The sequence below is a fragment of the Panthera uncia genome, assembly GCF_023721935.1.
Source record: "Panthera uncia isolate 11264 chromosome B3 unlocalized genomic scaffold, Puncia_PCG_1.0 HiC_scaffold_1, whole genome shotgun sequence".
Lineage (NCBI taxonomy): Eukaryota > Metazoa > Chordata > Mammalia > Carnivora > Felidae > Panthera > Panthera uncia.
The window spans coordinates 44,280,728-44,304,705 of NW_026057582.1; the positions used below are offsets into that span (position 1 = coordinate 44,280,728).

General features: G+C 44.6%; 1 protein-coding gene and 1 non-coding gene across 6 annotated transcripts in view; both read right to left on the reverse strand.

Annotated features, from left to right (window-relative positions):
- SAMD4A (sterile alpha motif domain containing 4A) overlaps positions 1-23,978 on the reverse strand; it is a 207,585-nt gene that overhangs the window by 96,256 nt on the left and 87,351 nt on the right. For 2 of the 5 annotated variants that reach the window (XM_049612751.1, XM_049612749.1), the window contains exon 1: positions 861-1,269. The exons of 2 other annotated variants lie outside the window; for them this stretch is intronic. In XM_049612751.1, the coding sequence (XP_049468708.1) occupies positions 861-1,254 (394 nt within the window). In that variant the 5' untranslated portion in view covers positions 1,255-1,269. Of the gene's footprint in view, positions 1-810; positions 1,270-23,978 lie in introns of those variants that run through there. One more of the 5 variants, XM_049612753.1, reaches the window with a different exon arrangement.
- On the reverse strand, positions 21,918-22,025 carry LOC125910480 (U6 spliceosomal RNA). Its single transcript, XR_007453990.1, has one exon. It is a non-coding gene; the product is annotated as a U6 spliceosomal RNA (small nuclear RNA).

Here is a 23,978-nt window from a genome sequence, read left to right on the forward strand (position 1 = left end):
TCTCCTGCAGGCTGGGGAAGGGGAGGAGGAGAGGCTAGGAGAGCCAAAAAGGCCTAAGACACAGGTTCTTAGAGTATCGTACCACCCCCAGTCCCCGCCCCCCCGCCCCCGCCAGGCCTCCCCACACACACCTGGGAACCTGTTAGAAATGCAAAATCTGGATCCCCATCATAGATCTACTAAATCAGAAACTCTGTTTAAAAACCCCTTCAGGTGATTTGAATCCAGGCTTAAGTTTGAGAACCACTGGTCAAAGGAACTAAGAGAAAAATCAAGGCCTCCAATTTCTAGCATAGGCATGGTCAGCAGGTTAAGGCTGATGTGAAACCAGGTAGGAAAAATAATATCCTACCAGGAGAAGGGCTAAGAGGAATCAACTCAATCGGTGGCAGGGACCTATTTTTAAGAGGAAGTTGTTGGAGTTTTAAGAAAGTTATCAACAAATAAGCAAGCAAAACGTCATAATGTTTCTAGGAGAGGGATGATCTCTCAAGTGTTGCGGTTACAGCAACCTAGCTAGTAAAAAGGAGTGACGGCACCTTCAAAGGCTCAACAGAGAGGCCTCGATCCAGCCCACTTGGGTTTCAGAATGCTGTTAGAACCATTAACAAAGTCTGACCAGGCCTGGGGGTGGCTCATGATAAAATGTAGGTGAGAATTTCCGTTCTAAAGTATCTTGACCGTAGAACCACACCGTCGCAAACCATTCCCACATCGCCCCCACCCCGGAGTTCTGCGCTGCTCTGAGAAGGATGGAGGTGGGTGTGCAGTTGGCCCAGAAGAGCCTAGACCACGCAGTCAGACCATTACCTCTAGACGGTTGCTCCGGAGAGCCGTCAAGTAAAGAAGTATCAACTCACGGGTCCGATGATGAACCACGAGACACGCAGCAACAGGAGCAAAATTCTCTCGATTAGAGGACCGTAAGATTTTGCTGAGTTTGGGGGAGAGGGCACAGACGCTGTATAGGTTATATGGAGCTGAACACACTACAGTTGAACCAGATGGTAGATGAAAAGCTGAGTTGATGGAATTATCACATAAGGGATTGCTCCATCTCCTCCCTCCCCACTTTGTCCTCCTCCTTTTCTCCCCTCCTCTGGTGTCCACTGGGCACAGCTCATCATTATTGAGTGTCCAGCTGGGTATTGTGATGTCAGAGGCATCGCCCACAGCGGACGATGCTGGAGGAGAGACTAGAGGCCCAGCCATGTTTGGGGACACATGGCCTGACTGGAGCTCCTGTGATACCATGTGGCACCCGCTCCCTCCATTTACTGCTAACATCTCACACCTCATACATCTCTGGAATCCTTTATCCTCCCCTCCCAAAACCAATATTGTGCCTCAGGGAAACTGAGGCACAGAGAAGCTCACACAAGGTCATGCAGCAACACTCTGGTATGCCCATGAACAGTGCCAGAGTTTCCTGACCACTCATCCACACCAGTCCAGGGGCCCCGGCTGCCTTTTATAGAAAGTTTCCACACACCTTCTATTCCTAACCTTGATCACAAGCATCGCCGGTCCACATGCTTTGGAAGCACCAGCAGACTCTCTGTGTCACAGACTTAGTAACGCGCCCCATTTAGGACCGTGAGCACAACTTGTTTGCACTGGACGCGGAGTTCTAGATATTCTTCTTGGGCTGCATTTTTGTTTTTATTTCAAACACAGCCAACTAATCAGGGCTTTCTACATCAAAAAAAGCCAATTTTGATTCTCCACAAAAAATCAGCAGCTTACCACACACACCCTTTCCAGGTCATCCCCGAGATGCCAAGGGCATCAAGGGTCTGCGATTTGGGGTAGGAAGAACACTTTGTTCCCAGCTGCCCATGGTGGGGAGCAGTACCCATCTTTTTTGGTTTTTATTTTGCAGGCTGATATTAATAGTAACAGGACATGAAAGATAACCTAATAAATAGAGATTATATATATATTTACATGGATATATATCAGAATGTCTTGACCTTGAGATCAAAAATGGGGTAGGGCCTTTGGAAGAGATTAATGCAAGCCCCTCAGAAGAAGATCTGAAGGTGAAGGTGCAGAGCAGATAAATAACCTTTAGCACATGGCTTGCTCCACTAATCACTGAACAGAGTCCAGTACCTAAATAAAGCCCCAGAAAACCTACACATGGCAAGAACTGACTCACTAATAAAACAACTGATGGGCCAACATAGGGAGTGCTCACCGCCAGTAAGGTGACTTGGTTTCTCAACACGAAAGAAGTACATTTCAACTGTGTAGTAAATAAAATAAAAGTTCATTGTAAAAGAGCCCCGACCGTCCCCCATGTGATCCGCCTTTGCTGCCTCCTCATGTGACTGGCCTCCCAATTTAGAGCGTAACCAACTCCCAGTGACCTGTAATAACACCATTCCCAAATTAGAGCTCTCAATTTGACTTGGCCTCGGTCCCTCCCTCAAAGCAAAATAAAGCATCCGTTTTCTTTTTTTCACATTCATAATACTCTTCTTTTTGAGTTGCCAACTCAAACCCTGCTCCAGTCAGATTGAGCCCTTCCTCTAGTTTTTTTTTTTTTTTTTTTTTCTGGTTAGCCAAAGAGCCCGATGGAAAAACACCAAGAGACAAAAACAAAAACAAAATCAGACAAAAATTCCAAGTAAGTGACATTCAGCTGGAAAAGCTATGATTCACATGCAAATAAAAAATCTCCCTGAATTCACTGTTATATGACGCAAGCCTCTGGCTTCGACATAAAAAGGGCAGAATGAAATCACCCACAATTAAACTCACTCTGGAATACTGGAATTCTCTGGCTAGGCCTCCCCAACTAATGATAAGAAAACCCCCAACTGTGACAGAATGAAGCTAATTGTGTTGGATCCCAGGGCATCCCCACCTCAGCTGACACTCATTCCTGAACATTCCCCAAGCCAGCATTCTCCACCTTCCCTCACCCCCTGACCTGGACTCAGCATAGCCTACAGGGAGATAGGGCTCAGACGGGTCTCCCAGGGGAAGCCCTCCTTTCTGGGCGGACCGAGGGGATTGTGCTGAGAACTGTGGACCTCACCTCCCACCCCAAACCATCACACTTCCCCTTTTTCTCCTCAGGGGAAAGTTGGTCAGATACCACTTTTTTTTCCAGATGGTTCCCTTAGGATGTGCACTCCATATGCCTGAGAATCACAGAATTCTGGAGATCGGAAGGGCCCTCAAAGATTCCCTTTCCTTTACTATTTGTGGGGGTCCCACCCCATGATTCTTCTGTGATGTTCACCAAGGCTGAGCTCCTTCCTAGCCATGGGGAGCCCACTTTTACCATCAAAGGGGCTAGGATTATTAAAGCCATAATTGGCCTCTCTGCAACTTCTTCCCCTTTAACAAAGGTCAATTTTTCTGAAACCCACAAAGAAGAAATCTAGAGATACTTGTACACCCATTCATAGCAGCCTTATTCACAATAACCAAAAGCAACCCAAATGTCCACCAACAGATGAACGGATAAACAAAGTCTGGTATATACATACAATGGAATACTATTCAGCCTTTAAAAGGAGCGAAATTCTGATACATGCTGCAACATGGATAAAAACTGAAAACATTAAGTGAAATAAAGGAAGCCAGGCACTAAAGAACAAACAGCATATGATTCCTCTTATAGGAGTACCTAGAGTAGGCAAATTCAGAGAGACAAAAAGTAGAATCGTGGTCACCTGGGGCTGAGGGGAGGGGGGGCAGCTATTGTTTAATGTGTGAAGAGTTTCTGTTTGGGATGATGAAAAGGTTTTGGAAATGCAGAGCGGTGAAAGTAGCACCACACGGGGCATATAATTAGTATAACAGGACTGTACATTTAAAAATGATCAAACGGCAAACGTTATGTACATTTTATTGCAATTAAAATTTAAAAAAAAATCTATTCCCCCTTTCACAGGATAGCTATCTCCCTAAATTTTCTTTTTCAACCTCAAAATCCCCCGTTCCTTCTAATAATCTTTAGATAATATGATTTCTATGAGCAAAGTCTAGACCCTTACAGCTTCCTGGCCACACTCCTCTGGGTTTACTCGGTATCTCTCTGAAAACCTGGCATCCAGAACTGAACAGCCGACTGTGCAAGCCCCTTGCTGCCCAGGGTCTCCCTCTGAGGTACCCCGCTTAACCCCCAAACGAAAGCTTCACAGGGTGAGCCTCCTGACGGCCTATTTTGGCTAGCTGGGCAAAAAGGGCCAGGTTCAAAAACCTTCCATATTCCACCCCCACCCCCTACTGCCTCCCCAGGCCCAGATCCACCTCCCAGACAGCTGTGGGCAGCTGCAGCTGAGAACTGAAACCATCCGAGGCAACTAGAGGGGGGCGTGGAGTGGGGCTGAGTCTCAGCTGAGCACACTCCGGCCTTTCCACAGATTTCCCTTGTTTGGCAAATGGAGACAGGGTGGGCCCGGGAGGCGTCTCTCTCCAGGCACTCGGGGACGTCTCTTAGCAGCCACCCACCACCAGGCTGTAGCCACCATCATGGTGTTCAAACATGCGGGCTGAACCAGTCTCGCTGGGCTCGGTACACTGGCCCCTCTGGGTTCTTCTGGAAAAGCTTTGAAAGTTTGAGGTGGGAAAGCTCCCTTTTGCATTTTAAAGTATGTTGAAACTGAGCAGCCTGGGTGTTGGTCTGATTCCACAAGTGAGTAATCCATTTCCTGAAAGTAAACTGCTCACCCTTTGGAAGTGGACCAGCGATTTGGGGGTGCCGTCTGAAGTGTCGCTAACTGGGTAAATATTTACAGACACAAGCCATGGAGCTTTTCTAGGAATGTCAGTTAATTTGCTAAATTAATGACCCTTAAGGTGGAACCCTTAAAAAAAGGTTAATTCATCTCTAACGGGTGAATAATTTACGCCTGGGACAAGGTATTGGTTGGGATGGGGGTGGGGGTGGGGTGGGGTATGCTTGTCTGACTGGTTAGAATAACCACATATAAATTAAAACCAGGCCTGACTTAAAATCTCTATCTTCTGACTTTTTTTTGACTCCTGATTTTCTATTAATATCTGAGCCAATGATGGGTTGACTTTGGAAAACTCTTTTCTTTGCCAATATTTTGCCTGGAGTTTGAAATGACAAGATTTTAAACAATTCCTTTTTGGTAAGTCTACTGGCCTCGGGATTCCATACAGAAGATCTAATGCATCCACCACTCACTAAAAGACTGTGCTCACCTGGCTGTACCTGAAGATTTGCTTCCCCAATTCTCCGGTGTGGGCAATTTTACACTTCAATCAGCTGGCTTGAAAGAGCCTTTTGCCTTGAATAATAAAAAGGTGATTTCTTTTTGGCTCAAACGATCACTTACTTAAACAATCCTTTCAAAAACACTCCCAGGCCAACTTCTCATCCGCCTCCATAAGACAGGCAATCTGTAAGAAGTAATCTAAATTTTCTTTAAAAGTATGTAGCTAGATGAATGTTTTTGGAGCTCTGTTGGGAAGAAGATGAGTTTGTGTGTGTGGTGGGCTCCGAGGTATGAATAAATCAGTCTGAGAAGCAATTCTCAATCGCAGAATCATGGAAGTTTCTAAATCTGACAAAGAAGAGGTCATTCTGGATTCCCAGCCTCATGCTCAGCCTCCCTCCAGCACTCTTCTGTCTCCAAACAAGCCCGTTTGTTGGAATCGCATGTGACTGATGGGCTCAGGCATCACCACTACCCATGTGGGTCTTCCCAAGCAGAAATGGGGGTTTCCCTGACTCCCTCTGAGCCCTGGCATGGTCCTGTGCCTCACACTCTGTCCTGTCGTACGATTACTTGTGCCTGGGTTTTATACCAATCCTCTAAGACTTCCTGGAATCAGATGCCATCCACCTATCACTCCATCCCCCCCATCAGGGGTACCCAGAAAGGAAATGACTATGTGGGGTCATAGAGCCCAGGTGCCCCAGTCGGTTGAGCATCTGACTTCGGCTCAGGCCATCATCTTGCAGTCCGTGGGTTCGAGCCCCATGTCGGGCTCTGTGCTGACAGCTCAGAGCCTGGAGCCTGCTTCAGAGTCTGTGTCTCCCTCTCTGCCCCTCCCTCGCTCTCTCTCAAAAAGAAACATTAAAAAACAAAAAGAAAGAAATGACTATGTGACTCTGAGAGAGGACAGCTGTCCCTCAGTGTCCTGGAGCCTAAGCCCATGAGGGCCAGAGCATCAGTGAACACTTCCATCCCTCGAGAGCCAGGCAGGGTGCTGGCTGGGTATACAGTTTCCCCAAGAGGGCCCACCTCTGACAGCAGCATATGGAAGAAAATAATGTGCCAGCTGTGGAGAACCTGGGGTTGGTTATCCAGGTAGCCAGCAATGCTGAAAACAAGGGTTTTTCCTTGTTCATTCATTTCCTTCCTTCCCAGCAGGCCCACATATGAGGTAGCAGAGTGCTTCACACAAGTCAGTGAAAGCCTGAAGAACAAGGCTGGCCTATATTGTTAGTAGAGTGGGAATTCGGTCTTAGTCTATTTCCTTTTATGCTTTCATCTGGCACATGTTCATTCTCCATTGCATTATCTTTTTTATTTATCTTTTTAAGAAGGCAGCCACAGCCAGCATACGGGCCCATCTTGGGAACTCGATTACGTGCTGAGAAACTCCATCTTAAATACTTGCGGGAACGAAAGTAAATGCTTCAAATATAACTATGATTAGTAAGTATTAATGTCAACAGGGTTACCAGGAATCGGGGAATGTCAGACTCACGAGCCAAGCCTTCAATGGGATGTGTGCTGGTTAAGTCAGGGACCCGGATATGGTGTGTGTGTCACTGGCAATTGTTGCCAGCAGCACTCAACAGCCCCCTAGAAACCACCTTATTTCAGGGTGCAGCCTGACCAGCTCATCTGTGTTCTTGGTTCTTCTTACAAATGAATCGAAACCTAGATGGACATTAGGAAAATAACAATAGTTTAAGAGCAAATCCCAGCATGTCTCCAGAGCAACAGAGAATCAAATTCTGAAAGCAAATAAGATGTTGCTTTATTCTTCTGTCTCTGGCTCTGCTGGCCGGGTGTGAGTGAATTGGGTGTGTCGGGTGAGGGGAGAAGAGTCTCTGGAACATACCATTATGATTATCTAACAATAACAACACTCTCACTGGCAATGTCAACTGAAAAGATTAAAAGCGCGAGGTTTCTTCTACTCTACATGGCAACCAGCTTCTGAAAAAAAAAAAAAAAAGTAGAAATATGAACTGCTTTGTTAGGTCTCAGTGATGCTGGCTACTTTAAGGATTTTTCAGCCCTTAGCATTATAAACTGAAGAATGCGCTGTTTCGAAACAGAGACTTCTGGATCTTATTTTAACTAAAGTTACTTTTCAATTTTTAGAAAAGGATAGTTAACAAATGTGGCTAAATTTAAGTAACTTTAGTTAGTTCTCCCTTAAAACAACCATGTCATAAAGTAATCAGACACTAAAAAGGCCTCAATACCCACATTACAACCCTACACATTATCTCTGTTCACAGTCCAGAGACATACACAATCCAAGTCTCAGTCACAGTCCTGAAAATGACACCACATTGGCAAGATGCAACTCTACAGCAGATGCACTAAAAAAAGTGAGTGGCAGCTACTAAGGCCCAATTTGCCATGCATTGTCTTATTAATTTTTATTTTCTGAGAAGTAATTTTTTTTCCAAACAGTAAATGTGGCAGTTGTATTAAGACCAACACGGTTACTGTTCATTCCAATAGTTCTTGTCCTACAACCACATGAAGCCTAAGAAAAGACGGCCGTGGGGGGCGCCTGAGTGGCTCAGTCCAGTTAAGCTGACTTGGGCTCAGGTCATGATCTCACAGTTCTTGAGTCCCAGCCCCGCGTCGGGCTCTGCGCTGACAGCTCAGAGCCTGGAGCCTGCTTCGGATCCTGTGTCTCCCTCTCTGCCCCTCCCCTGCTTGCGTGCGCTCTCACTCTCCCAAAAACAAACATTAAACAATTTTTTTTTAAAAAACATTGTTGTGTGAAGAAAGACACAGTGACCTCACACACGTGTGTGAGATCTCCCAACAGATACAGCAATCAATGGTGGTAGAGTACTGGCATTTGCCATCTGTGATCAGAGGATAAGGAGTGTCGCCCCAGTGGGACTTTGAACACACATGTTCCGTTTTCTCTGGACACACATGCACCTGTCCTCCCATCACCACCACCATTTTGCCTCCAAGTCCTCCAGGTCATCATCCCCTCCTGTCTTCTCCAGCCAAATCTTGAAGGCTGTCACACAGAAGTACTTCCCTTCGGACATTCTGAAAGCTTGGTCTGGTAAGGACAAGCAATGGAAGAGTTACTGTGTAGAATCGAGCAAGGCAAAAACGGTCTCTCAAGTGCAGACAGGGCCTCAGGGACATAGCACTAGGTTCGAAGTCTGGAATGGAATCTCCTGTACCTCAGTTTCCTCATAAGAAAAAAAATATAATACCTTCCATCACCAGCCACTTCCAAAGAATGACCAGGAAAACAATGGCTTGTGCATCTAAAGACTCAGCGCTACTGTAATGCTAAGGAAGTCACTTTGAATGTCCTTGTCTAAAGATCTTTACTCCTATAGGCTACAACCCCCACTCATGCCCACACCTTGGGGGCATCCTCTGAAATCCAGTCTTTGCCTAGAATCTTGCATCATCTGGAAAGGGAAGAGAGTTGAAACATTCTTGGTTGCAGATTGGTATTTTTAGCACTTTTTGAAAAGATTAGACTGTTTTTCATATAACTCGTTTCTCATAATATTAGCACTTGTGTTTTAAAAGCACGGAGCAGGGAGCTATTGTTAGAGAAGACAGGATCAGAATAAAGTAGCTGAGTTATCAGCTATATTGCTCATTCTTTTCTTTTGCTGAAAATATCTCCTCAATGTCTACTTTCCAATTAGCAGCTCCAAAATATTCCTGATCCAAAGGACTGTAGATACGTAAGAATCACCAAAAACCAACTTTAGATATTTGACCTTCTATCCCAGTCTCCAAAAGTGATGGGAAACTGGCTCATCTGTGTTTCCACAAAGGCCTACCGGTCTGTCAGACATAAAATTCAAACTCAAGTCAATAAAAAATAAGCACTTGAAATATCTTCCTTACTTCCCCCACTTCTTCCTGCTATCTATTTCTTGGCTATTTTACTACTTTTAAGTCTTACATAGCACAAAGAAAAGGGGAATGTTACTTGAAAGAAGTTTGGGGACAAGGTTGGGTCAAGCAGAGGGTAAATTAAAAGGTTGGGATTATTCAGGGTTTCAATTTTCTATGCTCTCTCAGTAGACCACATGCGCGCATGTGTGTGTGGTGTCTATATATATACATGCACGCATACGACACACACACGCGCGCACACACACACACATATACCCACAATTATAGACGGGTAGGTCGACAGAGAGACAGAATGAATGGGCGAGAATTGGCTGCAGGTCATTGGAGACTTTTTAAAAAGCATTCAGATGCTAGTATAAACCCCAGGAGACTAATTCAGCAGACAAAAATGCCCTTTCAACCAAATAGTTCCAACTTATGAGAGAATTTCCTCCTTTCGCCAAAGCCAAATATTTTACTGTGCGTTAAAAGACTAATTGAAACAATATTGTGGTATTCCAGCATGCGTGGGTTATGAAGAGAAACCTTCACTTCATGAGCAAACACTGAATCTCTGGTGAGGGTTAGGCAGGAGTTGTGGAGACTTGCTCTGTTTCATTAATATTCACATATCTACTTGGTAAGAACTGTAGCTTGGAACTATGATTTCCATTACAAAGCCCCTGAAATGCCAGGAATGAGTCATGGCATTGTGCCTGGGCACTGCGCTGATTTTCTCCATTAACCAGGCGTACATACTGACAACTTCCAGGAGAAAAGCTGAATGAGTCAGTTTCAGGAATAAACCGCATTAGAATACTATGTGCGAGGAGGAGTTAGGGTAATAGGAATTGGGTGGTTTTTTTTGTGTGTGTGTGTGTGTGTGTGTGTGTGTGTGTTATTGTTTTGTTCTCCTTAAATAGAAACATTCATAAAATTCATTTCTCCAAAGAGCAAAAAGCATAGATCCATCCAATTATTAGGCTTCTAACACCATGACCAGATTGGTGGCTCAACCACCGCACAGTGTGGTAACACTGCTAGCTAGGATCAATCACAGCTTTTCAAGGACAATGCCACAGCCACTTGAACACATGGGGCGCTACCTTTGGACCACTTCCAAGCATCTTCTCTTGTCCTGACTGTCTCTTCTTCAGGTGTCTTCCCCTAGCCGACTTCCATAGTGAAATGGGAGTCACAAGGAGACAACAACAAAGGGAGGGAAAGGCGTGGCTAGAATTCAGGCAGAGCAAGTGTGTGTTTCACATGCAGCTGCAACAACCCTAACTGTCCAAATGGATCGCTGGCTTCAGCAGGGAGCGGAATGCATTACGCAGGGCTCTACACTGAGAATGTGGGGACTCCCACATTCTGTCATGTTCCCTTGTGCCATTCTAGTTATGGAAATCGGACTCCAAATCTCTTTAGCCCTCTTCTTCCTTGAGAGTCGTTCCCATATTCAAGAGAGGAAGGCCTAGAACGCCGTCATCTATTAAAAAATATCTGAGTATATTTTGGGAAGTCTGGTAAGGGGGAAATACTGAAAGCATCATTGGCTAACATCTCTTCTGATTTTATCTGAAGTTTGAAACCTGGATCATGAAATGACTTGAAAACGGAAGAATCACGATACATGGAGAAATCTGAATATGCCACAGGCACTTGCAAAGCCACACTGTGAAGTTAATTAGGGAGGGTGATTACGAGGAGCTGGCACACCTCTTTCCAGCACGAGCCTGCTGCGCTTCTCATTGGCTCCCCTGTTCAGGATTATACTCAGTTGTTCTACATTTTTCCTAGGACTGAGCCACAGGCTTGCCTTTTCTTTTTTTGGATTTGGCCTCCAATGTTTAGGCACGAGTCAGCACACACAGATGAATAGATGAACTGAGCTAATTTAAGGGAGCCCTCCCATGGAAGGATTCTCTTTTAGCCCTCTATATTTAGTTAAGGTTTGTGCCTGTGCAAGATACTTACTAAAGGACTCAATTTTCTAAACCTTGCAAGCGAGGAATCTCTGCCATGAGATCTGCCTCCTAACAGGCTACTTGCTTGTTCACTGGGGTTCTAATGTCCTCATAGAAGCATTCAAACAGGCCAATTAAGGTGACCTCATTTAGATCATAGGGTGACTAGCCTCACTTTCATACATGCAGCAAGCATACACCGTGTTGGGATCCGGATTGGTGAATATCCCTATCAGACAGAACTTCCTAAAACTTAATTTGATATGACAACTCCATTGAATTGCTACAGAAGCATTCATTTTGACTAAATCACAGAGTTCCTAAATTTTACATTTAGTAACAAACTAAGGATCTGGAGCTTTCCACTGCGAAAGCATGGATTCTCGTGCTCTTACACTGTTGCTTAGTCAGACCTAACATGTGGCTAAGGAACAAGTTTAACGTCTAGCCCTCAAGCAAAAAAATTTCAGAAGATTCTGTGGCTTCCTGGCTATAAAATGAACTGCTTTCCATGGTAATGGATGCTCTGCCTTCTTTTAAAATTCTCCCCATCCTGCTGATTTGAGTGTCATTTGGGGCATGGCTACTATCAACGTGAAGGGATATACTGCACTGTCACGGTGACAGAAGTGTCAATGGATTTCCTCCTCGTGTTTTTGACATTTAAAGACTTCTGCAGAAAGGTAGACTCCATCTGTGTCCTCCTGCTGGCAGAGACTAAACACCTGTATGGTAGAAACCAAGCCAGGATCCGTTCAGTGTCAAGATGGGCCTTTGGAGAACATAATCAATTACCCACTGCCTTCTTTTGTTTCTCAAATCCTTGGGCGTGCTGAAGAGGTCAAGTTTTAAACAAGCTGCTGTTGCGTTCTTACTTTTTTAGACAACCTCACGCAGAAATGTGTATCTAAAAGCAACATAAAGGAGCAGCAAAACTCCTGCCCTTCTCTCCCTAAAAATGGAATACATTTACTTGGCAACATCTTTGCTTCCACTGAATGTATTTACTTCTTAAATGAGACAAACCTCTTGCCAGGCTTCTCGCCCACTCTGCAGGGACATAGGCCTCCTTTGCATAACCTCTTCTTCCCATGGAGAAGAATGAGAACGCCATGCTTTAATCTTTTGGCATTTCTCGTTGGATGCAAGCGGGATCCTAAAAGGGAGTTAGGTCCCAGGAAGGAGAAGTGAATGAATTTTCTTCATTCCCTTCCCCCTTTAATTATGTGTGTCCCAGCATGGTTTTTTTTTTTTTTTTTTTACGACTCATAGAGTAGGCTTCATGCTCAGATAGAGGCAGCAGACGCTTCAGAGAGCAGGGAAGAGTGGCCTCCAGAGTTATGGCTCAGAAAAAGAAACCAATCCAGATCCATGGGCTGAGGTTTGAAGTTTAAGACTAATGGCTGTGACTGTTTACACAGACAGAAGACAGTTATTTAAGGCTGAAATATGATCTACCTTTAGCTCAGCCAAAATGATGATCCAAGAGAAGCGTAACGCTATGTCTTCTTAGACTCCGCTGCCGAGGGGTCCTGCAGAGCGGCGGGGCTGTGGGGCTCCCTCCCAGGGGCTGCAGCGCTCCTGACCCTCACCTCGGAACCCAAGGCCCAGGGTCCCATGGCAGACCCCCTACCCCCGATGATGCCTGGGCATCCTGACAGCAGGTGGGGATTCAGTGGACTTCCAGAATGTTCCTTCTAAGCAGACTGAGGGGGTAAATGAAACCAGTCCAAACCTCAAGTGCTAAAAGCAGCAGGCAGCCTGCTTTGCTGACACTGTCACAAAACCCCTGGTCTAGAACAAGGCAGCCATTATTTCTTCACTGATCCCGAGAGAGCTTCTACTGCCTGTATTGTTTTCTAACTTTGGAAGCACCAAATAAGGACGACTTTTGGTTCAAGGTAGGAGCCACGACTGTTTATATGACCTCACTCTTTCTTACATAATATATTAAACAGGCCCCTTAGGCCTAAGTTTAAAAGCCAAATTCTGCCTCTGGACAAGCATGTGCAGTTCCCATTGAAGTTGGTGTGGCTTGGCTATCAGACAGCTGGGGGCAAACTCCACTCTTCAGCAGGGATATGACGGGTAACTAATAATTTCCAAGACTGCAATATAATGCTCTAATAAAGAGACACTGGAGGAGGATGAAAACAAAAATGCCTTTAAAGCCTAAATCAACAGATACCTCCCATCATTTATGAATGTGCTCATCTATCTCCCTAGCTCACAAGGAACCCTTGAGAGAGGGCCCAGGCACCTCTCTGGAGATCATTCAAGATCTCTTTGGGTGAGCCTCTACTGCAGGAGAAATGCGGCCTGGACCAGAAGGTCATGCTTCCAAGTGTTGACACGGTGGTAACTCGTTCCCAGTCACTTGTGTGGGGAGATGCATGGTGGGTTCCAGAGCAACAGATCACGTTAGAGTTGCACTGTATCATTTCCCCGTTCCCATGCTACACACAGACGTTTTATGGTAATTGATCTTGACTTGGTACATACATAGATTTACCGTATACTACTTTGTTCCACAATGAATTTTAAATGACTTCCATGTGGGAACTGCCCTACGTCCCCATAACACTTAAAAGCAATAAATTAAGTTAAAGACTTAAAAACAAGATTATTCTCTCATAATAACTTGGATGATTATTTTTAAAATTGAAGATAGCCTTGTCATAGCTAAAGTCGAAAGTAAATCAAACCTAAGGCATTCTGACCTTCCAATTTTTCATTTAAAGACACATCCCAAGATAAGAGGGCATCCTCTCAGTGGCTCTGTGAACCCCGTGCAGCCCTTTCTGAGATCCTACAGAAACCTGCCATCGGTGCACAGAGGGGGAGGCAGAAGGCAACACCCTCCGCATCCTGACAAAGTGTGACATGTGTCGATCACTGAAAACAAAGTCTCCTGAGGTCAGCTTTACTCATCCCCACCTCCCCACCACCCCAGCACAGACAGCAACATGACTGCATGCAACCCAAGGCTCAAAAGAAACAAAACAGCACACAAAAACAAAAACAAAACAGCTGACGATCCCCTAAAGAAAAAAATCTGTAATGTAAAAAGGAAGCAGTGGATGGGGTAACGGTATGACATTTCCTGTCCCCTCCCCCCATGCCAGGACACCTCCCCTCCCTCTGCTCCACGGTTTCGCTTCCTGCTGGGGCTCGGCTGCACATCTTCCCTGACGTATCAATTCAGGCCGATGTGTTGAGCCCTGTTAATCCAACTTTCGACTTCATGCCCACTGGCATCTGGTTCACTGCCAGGTTCGCTGCAACTGAAATGTAGAGACGTACCCTGAGACAGGTTCAGATTCTGGCTTCACACACACTGACCATGGAACTCTAGAGGACGGATTACATTTCACGTTTTTAGTAAAGTCCAAGGTTCCTAGCCTGCCACTCAAGAGCATCCATAATCTCATCTCAAGCTGCTGCTCCCCCTTTCTCACCTTCTCCAACCCTATACCTCAGGGCAGACTCTGCCTTGTCTCATGTTTCTCCTCCATCTAGAAAGGCCATTTTGCCCACTTTCGTTTGAAGGGTAAATCCATACCTATTCTAAGCACCTTACACATCTCACTGAATCCTTACAACAACCCTGAGAGGTAGATACTATTATACTCATTTTAAAGATGAGGAAGCAGAGAGACAGAGATGTGACCAAGCCTGCTCAAGCAGCCCAAACGAGGAAGTAGCAAGGCCAAGGTTTGAACCCAATGGTCCAACCCTCAAATTTATGTTCTTCGTGATGCTAGGCTGCCTTGTTCATAAAACCTCTCTCCTCCCAAACTCCACAGCCCTTTAGTAGTGTCTCTCTTATGGTCCTACCTCTTTTCTGGGAGATGATGAACTTTTCAAGGACAAAATCCACGTGTGATTAAACTCTGGCCCCTATGGCTCACCTCTGAGCCCTGCACATGTGCAGTGGGTACCTGTCAATATTCGTGGGCAGAAGGAAGTAAACAAGGAAGGAAAAAGGTACCCACTCAGCAAGGGATCCCTGCTGGAGTGAGGAAAAACGTCATTCTTTATTCTCACCCCTATGTGGTTGCAGTTTTTATATTTACTTTTAGGGTTTTTGGAGCAATTTTAGCTGCTGTGGTAAGGAAAGCAGGTAGCCTGGAAGGATAAAGCTGTGTCCTGTGTGCATGAGAAGCAACAGAACTCAAGTTCCCCTTGGTTCTTGCCATATACAAGAGCTACTTGCAGAGGCAGTGGCAATGACAGTGAGGACAACAGCAGAAATAATAACAAAAACTACTATCAATGATTGCAGGGATGCCTGGGTGGCTCAGTCTGTTAAGTGTCCAACTTTGGCTCAGGTCATGATCTCATGGCTCCCGAGCTCAAGCCCCACCTTGGGCTCTGAGCTGACAGCTCAGAGCCTGGAGCCTGCTTCAGATTCTGTGTCTCCTTCTCTCTCTGCCCCTCCCCACCCCCTTCATGCTCTGTCTGTCTGTCTCTCTCAAAAATGAATAAACATTACAAGAAAAGAAATGGTTGCATGCCAGTGCCAGGCACTTTACATCCAGCGTTTGCAATCCTTTCAATAATCCTGCAGGCCAGGCCTTCTCACCCTCATTTCACTGATGGGAACCAAGATTCAGAAAAGCTAACTCATCTGGTCAAGGTCACAAGCTGGTGAAACACAACACAGAAGCGTGAACCCAGATCTGCTACATTCAGGGTCGGTCTGGGCTCTGTCCACTGTAACAGCAATGCCTTCGGTCTCCCAGGAGCTAAGAAAAGCAAGTCACCTGGTCCATTCATTCTTTGCTTCCTGGACTCTCTCTTTGGTTTAGGCTTTCAGGTGAAAAACTACCTCGCACACACAGTCCTTCCAAGAAACCAGATGAACTGTAACCCACGTTCACGCTGCTCAGAGTTCTTAATTACTAGGAACATACAGGCCCGCAGTCATTAAAACATACCATGAGATATACAAGAGGGTGGTGCAGATGCGGGAGGGGGGCAAGGGAAGGGGCCAGACAGATTTGCTTGGAGTCAAAGAGGTGGAGAGTGAACTCAATGTTCTGCTTAGAAGAAAGATAAATCATTTTTCATTAACCTATAAAGTTGTCTTAGTTGGGCCACAACAAACACCTGATGCATTCACAACATTGCCACAAAAGCATTTTAGTGGTCTCGGGTGTAAACAATGGTTTTGCACAGGAAGAGCAATGCCTTTCACCCTGGAGGGGTGGGGAGGAGGGAGGAGGAGGAAGAAGGGAATCCCTCAAAATGAAGCACACACTTAAATATGATTCAGCTGTGATTCATCAAAGCTGGAGTAGATATTCCGTTCACTCTAGGATTCTGGGTGCAAAGTGTTCTCTCCATGCTGACAAAGTCATCCTTCCATGCTCCTGAATGATAGGTCACTTCCACTGATGTGCTCTAAAGTTCACAATACATTTAAGATAGATTTTTCTGTGTGTAAGGGAGAGGGGCACTATCGTGAGCAGAAATGCTAATAGCTACTGGGAGCCTGGTTAAAAACCAACCACATTAAGAGTCATGCTTCTAAGGATAAAAGCCCCCATTCAATATTCTTTATCAGCTTGATTCAGCCACACTTGACACATTTGCTACTCATTCCTAGTCATGGTGATTTCAAGTCTGTGACTGTTCCCTTGAAGGGAGCGTTCCATGGAAAGCACGTGCGCTGAAGGGAGCATCTGGGGAGAAAGTGGCAACCTCCCCCCTTGATAAGGGACTCTGGGTCGGGATCATGTGAGCTATTTAACAGTCCCTTGGCTAAGCCTCCTCTAGCAACTAGAATATGAGGCAGGCAGTCTGGGTGCACTGTGTTCAGGGAGTTTCACAGCAATCAATTTCTAACAGATCCAGGCAGTAGCAACAAACTCTGTAGCCCAGCCACTGCTCTGACTTATCAGTGGTGCTTCTTCTCAGTGGAAAGAAGACAAATATGGCAGGCTAATCTAAATGTCCTCTACTCTGTTGTCTTGAGCACTGATTTGAGGCTCATCCTTCTTTCTGTCTTTCCCTGTCTGTCTGTCTTTCATGACCTTGTAGCAGAACAGGGCAGAAGAAGAGCTCACGCTCAGGAGCCAGACTCCTTGGGTTCAGGTCCTCACTCTGTCACTTACCAGCTGTGGCCTTGGGCAAGTTACTTAGCCTCTCTTGCCTCAGTCTCCTCACCTGTAAAATGCGGTGGAGAATAACGACCTATTTCACAGGGATTTCAAGGGAGTAGACTGGAAAGGGGATTAAGTTAAAACAAAAGTGCCGGGGCGCCTGGGTGGCTCAGTCGGTTGAGCGCCGACTTCGGCTCAGGTCACGATCTCGTGGTCTGTGAGTTCCAGCCCCGCATCGGGCCCCTGTGCTGACAGCTCAGAGCCCGGAGCCTGTTTCAGATTCTGTGTCTCCCTCTCTCTGACCCTCCCCCGTTCATGCTCTGTCTCTCTCTGTCTCAAAAATAAATAAACGTTAAAAAAAAAAAAAAAAAAAAAACAACAAAAGTGCCATGTAAGGGTTAGTGTCTTTTTTCCCTTCCTATCTTCCTTCCTTTGCTTTCTTTCAATAACTACTTATTGAATATCCCCTAGACACAAGACTCTACCCTGGATGCCACATAAACTTTGAATATAGACAGGGTGGCATCCTTGTCCTCCAAAGAAGGACAGAAGGTAAAAAGCTATGGTAGAAAAAGACCACCAGTCTGGGATTTAGGGAAACGGGGCTAAGGTCCCAGCACTGCCACTAACTTCTTTGTGGCGCCCTCACCTGTAAGCACAAGATCCTTCTAGAGATCTTGACAACAGAAAGCAATAGTACCCAGCCAGGCCCCACACGCCTTGCCACCTGAGTGATGATACAGTAAGAACCACAACGCAGAGGGGAGAGAAATGATCTCCGGTCGGGCCAGTCATGGAAGGCATCATGGGCTCTGAATGTATGCTTAGCCCTTAAGGAAGGTTGGGGGTTGGGACATGGAGATGAGGGGACGAGGGATAATGTGCAGACATTCAAGTGTATCTGGGAACTAGCAAACAGCACATTTTGGTGGCAGCTGAGAACTGGTTTGGGGAAAGCAGGAGGGAAAACAGACGAGCTCAGCTTTTGGAGGGCTGGTGTGCAACACAATGGGCAGGTTAGGAGGAGGAGAAAATGTCAGAATGGCAGTATGAGGAGACACGTGTGGTGGTGGCCTGCAGGATGGACCAGGTGGAGAGCAAACAGTTGGAAGACAAATGCACAAGGCAGGCATGAAGACTCAGAGGTGGGGGAGGGGTCCCTGGGCTCCGGAGGCAGGCCCCCCACGGGACAGCTGCCCAGTCTGGGGTATGCTCGTCACCTCTCACTCATAGTTCTCTCATGTTCACAAGACGATGACACAGCAAAGTGTAAGCACAGTGCCTGCCCATGGCAAGAACTTAGTAAACATTCTCGAGAAAGCAAAGTAATGGCGTGTGAGAACAGTTGTGAATGAAGCATTACTGTTCACCTGGAAGTCAGTTATTAGTGAAACACACAGCAGGTGACAGCAAAGAGAGGGGCCTCTGGAGACTTTGCCCAGGTGAGCAGGAAGAATACAACAGAGAGAGAGCTGGTAATCCAGTAGAATGTCAGGATGTGGGGGAAGGGCGTGTGCCTCTCCTTGACACTAGTCAGAATGATGTGGGGTAACTGGACACTGTAACTGCTGTGTAGACTAGGGAGAAAATAAAGCCATTGCCTTCCCTGGACCTGGATCCCTGGCTTATAGTCCCTGAGGAAGACAGGAGAGTTACACCTCCTCTCAGACTCAGCCCAAAGCCACCAATGGTGCCAATCGTAGATACCACTGCATCCCATTAAAAGACAGCGTTATTGTTTTCACTGTCAAGGTGAGGAAATTGGGCTGAGGTCACTTGGTGAGTTGGTAACAGCTGAACCCAGAGCCTAGGACTTTGTCATGGACTTGAAAGCCTGTTCCCTTCCCAGCTGTCTCTCAAGGCTGTTTTTGCCCCAATCAGCCTTCACAAACAGATCTAAAACCGCAGTGCAAAATACAAGAGCGTGAAATTGGAAATAAAATAGGTGCTTCTACATCTATTTAAATCCCATTTATTTTTAATAACTACTGAGGTTAGGCTTAGCATGAAAGGTGAGTAGTTGGTTTAAATCTTGATTTATGTCTTGGTTGACTAGTAAAATATTGTCATTCTGTTCAAGTGAAAAAAAGGCCCATTGAAAACGTCACACTTACTTAGCTTTTCTTAAAACTAAGTGCACATCTCCTGGGCATTTTCTTCTATGGTCTTAAGCATCTGCGATTTGTCAGATTTTGTTTGCTGGTATGTTCCCTTCCTCCAACATGTGGGGGCACATATGTATCTCTAGGTCTATGATAACCAAAGGGCACCCCATCACCTGATCACCCTATCAGTCACACATGAAAAAATTCTCATCTTAAATGGGGATCATTTGTCCTCTTAGTTAAGTCTCTCTGACCATGTTTGTAAATGGAAGGCATCTGGCTCAGAATGGGGGTGAATACAATGCAATAAAAAATAACAGTAATACAAATTGGTTAGCAGGAGAGTCTTCAGTATGAGCAAAAACAACTATGGCAATAAACCTACCCTAACGTGGAAGTGAATGAGAATATCAGGCCATCGATCAAGAAGTTCACATAGGCATTGTTCTAATTAAATCCACAAAGCATTGCTGATTCTAGTACTTTCCATGGGCCCCTCTTTCCATTGATCTTGGGGGTCCCCTCTTTACCTCCATAGACTAGAACAATGCTTCTGGGGTTTTCCCCACAATCATCTGCTTCTTCTCATACCTCATTCCACAGCTTGGGTGATCATTGTCAATCTTGCTTGGTCATGAGGGACGAGTCCCTCGTCAGACTTAATCTAAGAACCAAAAAACTCTGGGGCGTCTGGGTGGCTCAGTCAGTTGGGCGTCCGTCTCCTGGTTTCAGCTTGGGTCACGATCTCATGGTTCGTGGGTTTGAGCCCTGCAATGGGCTCTGCACTGGCGATACAGATTGGGATTCTCTTTCTCTCCCTCTCTCTGCCCCTCCCCTGCTTGCATGCTCTCTCTCTCTCTCTTAAAATAAATAAACTAAAAATAATTAAAAAAAAAAAGTCTCTCTTTTACCTGAACAACAGTGGAAAAAATCTGTCTCTTAAACTCACTCCCTGAGCTTGAGAGTCCATACCCTGCCCAGTTGTGTCTCGTTACCAGGAAAGAAACCCACTAGCTCAAAGTCAGAACAACAAGATTTCTTATTGAGACCAGAAAGGGGGTTGAGACATCCCCTTTCTTCCAAAAGCCTGAAATATCAGGCGAGTTCTTCTTTCAATCTGTTCAGATTTTAGTCAGCACATTTTGGTAATTCTAGACCCAGAAAATCCTCGGAAATCAGAGTTCATTACGTAGGGTCAGAGAGATCGAGATGGATGATGGTCAACCAGGAATTAATGAGGATTGTGGACATCCAACCAATTTCTCCTGGAGATCTCTGTGGCCATCCATCTTTTCCACCATCTGCTCCAAATTTGGACCTATGCCCTGAGAGGCAAAAGACAAATACATCCATCTTAAAAGTCCACCCAGGTGAAATGCCATTAAATTGCATTATTGCCCAGAACTGCAGAGAGAAACATTTCCTTTCTAGTTAATCTGGCAGCCATCAGTTGTTCCCCACTAACTTGAGAGAAGCATCTGGTTTATGTGCTAGAATAAAATACCCTCACAATCAAAATTAACCCCCTAAGAGCTATTACTGAAATGAAGGACGGTCTCTTATGTGTTGGAGGTAGGTAGATTCATGCTTTCCCACGAAGTTCATGTTCTGGCACACTTATCTTTGGGATCTGCATTCCCTGGGTGAATAGGAACCCAATAATCATACCTGTTTTATGATTTTAAGCATTCCACGTTAGCATAAAATTAAAGCACATTCATACAGCTGTTGTTGCTAAAGACAACAACCACCTCATGGTAAAATATTATTCTTCCTGAGGGCTCTCAGATACCTCTGTTAGCATGTCCAGTATCTACAGGCATTCTTACGTTTTTCCTGCAGTTGTTTGTACTCTGATATAGGGTCTAGACAGAGCACAGAGACAGTGGAAGGTCTTTCCAAAATGTTTTAGACCAAAGAGGGTAGAAAATAACCTTAAATCACATTGGATTTTAGGACATCTCAGATAAGATTTCTTGCATTATATCCTGATCTCACTTCATGAGAAATAGGTATATTCCTCAACTATCTAATTAATTCACCTATTAATAAACCTCATGATCTCATTATTTAAAGGAATTCTCTCTCTCCGTGTGTGTGTGTGTGTGTGTGTGTGTGTGTGTGTGTGTGTGTGTGCTGGGTTCACATAAATAAATACTTCAAATCTTTTTAAGCCAAAGACGATCTTTCTTGAAAACAAGTACTTTGAAAAATACTGTTGTTCAACTCCAAATGGTTTCTCCATTAGAAGAATGTAGACTTCTTCTTCGTTAGGGAGACTACATTGGTTAGGGAGAGAGCAGAGGGACGTAGAGAGAAAAAGAGAGGAGGTGAGAGAAAGAGGGTGGGAGTAAGTTAGTGAGTGCAGTCAGAGAGCTTGTGTAAACAGTATTGCCTACAGTGTCCCCCTGTTACAAGGGCCCTTGATGAACATGCTAAGGGAGATGTCCCTTAGCTGCTTTCACCCAAGCCTGGCTCAGTTCTCTTGTAATCTGCATAAGAGAAGCATCTTGACATGCTTAGTGGATGGGTGTATTTTACACAGCAAACCACAGCCACAAGAGAAATTCTCCAATTCAACATGACTGGGTTGATAGTCTAAAAAACTGGTTAAAGCATGGAATCATAAAAATGATACTCTCATTATATGTATGTATATATTCATTGATATTTATTATATATTCACAGATATTTATGTGTCATCCTTGCACAGTAGACATGCTGATCTTCTCTGCATCATTCCAATTTTAGTACATATGCTGCCAAAGTGAGCACTATGTTCACAGATATATAAATGAGTGTGCACTCATTCACGGATTCGGTACAGGAGCAATGCCTCGTCTTTGAAGATGGGTCCACTGTCTGGAATTTCCCAATTTCCTGTATAAACCAGAAATCTGTTATGATTTTCAGGTTCCAGTTTCTTTAAAGAAGATACAAAATCCAAAGACAGCTGAAAAGCAATCTGACTGCAGAGTCCACCTAGATTTTTATGACTTTCCCCACAATCTTTTAGTGTTATCTTGTTTATACTTAAGTTGCCCATAATTTCTGTTCATCACTGACAAGTCTTTCAAGACAACGGTGTAGCTTCATAGGAACACCTCTCCTTTTCACACTCATATATCATGTGTTTACATAATATTTAGTTACATGTCTTAAATGGAAAAAGTACAACTGGTGTAAACAGGTTTGGGAACAAACAGCTTGCAGTTGGCTTCTGACTGCACTGATCGGGGAAGTGGGAGGGTCCATGGATAGCAGCTGCCTCACAGGGCACCCAGGCATCTGCTAAGCTTGCCGGGGGAGGAGGGAACATGCTTGACTGGAGATGGACCCAGGGAGCTTCTCTGAATCTCAGTTGAGGCTCAACCAAAGAAACAGCTAATGATCTATTCTCATGCGGGAGGGGAAGAAACCAATCAGGTTGGCCCTAGGGAGGAACTGTAGGTTAGTCTCTAACCTGATGCCTTTCTAAGGCGCTCAAGGGTAATTTTGTCTGCTCAATTTTTATCTTATAGACTATTGGATAAACTCCCTCATAAGATGCAGTAACACTGCTGTAAACAGAACAGAAAGAAAAAGTAGTGGTGCTTTTGACCAAACAGAGAAAAACTGAAAGGCGGAATATATATTATAGAAGTATATATAAGTATGTATTATATAAGCACCTATACTTTAAAACATATATATGTAAATATAGTTTATATTTTTATTATATTCATACATAACATATACAAATATTTTTATTATTTTATATTTATATGTAAAGTATATGTATTTAAATATATATTTATATATAAAGTATAAATATATGTAAAATATATATTATATATAAAGTACAGATTTTATATATTTTTATATATTTTAAAGTATATATATACTTCTATATTATATATACTATATATTCTGCCTTTCAGTTATATACATATGTGTGTGTATATGTCTATAAGGGTATATATACATATCTATGGTGTAAGTGTGCGTACTTATCTGATGGTGCTTCATGAGATATGGAGGTTCACACTGTATCTGAAGATAATTTGATGAAAATCTTTAATCCCTAAAATTCCAGCTAGACTGAAAAATTGGCTTAGTTGCCTTGATTCATTACTTCGGACCCCAGTCTATCATTTTACTCATCATCACTGCTATATAGGGTTTGGATAAACAGGTTTTGGATGAAAAGTATCTGAAGCTGAATCCAGCCCCGGGGACAAGGAGTGAGAGCCCACAGTCATCCTTACTGGCCAATTCCACTCTGTGGCCACTTTGCAACACTAGCAGCTGTGAGGGGTGGCATATTTAAAGGGCCTTTATTTAGCTCTTGCATTTTATTTATTTATGATTTATTATTTACATCCTGCTTCCTTCCACGAAGGATTTGGGACAGCTTAGCGCTTCAGTTTAGCCCATTCCTAATGAGTTCAGTCACTTCTCCTTCATCCTGCTATGTCCAACTTCAATAGAGTTGTTTCCCCAGTGTGGCCAATTAACTCGGACCCCTGTGGTCTGGGCCTTCCACTGAGCAACAAAGGCGGTGCTTTTGCAGAGTCTGTGACCTTTGGATTCCTGCCCCAGCAGCACAGGAAATTCTGGCAGCCCTTCCCAGGGCATCCCTTTTGGTGTCAAGACCTCCTGGGGGTGGCATGGGGTGTGGAGACCCACGAGTCCATCAGCAGCTCCACAGCCTGTGCAGAGGGAGCTGAAGAGTAGCCTCAAGGACTC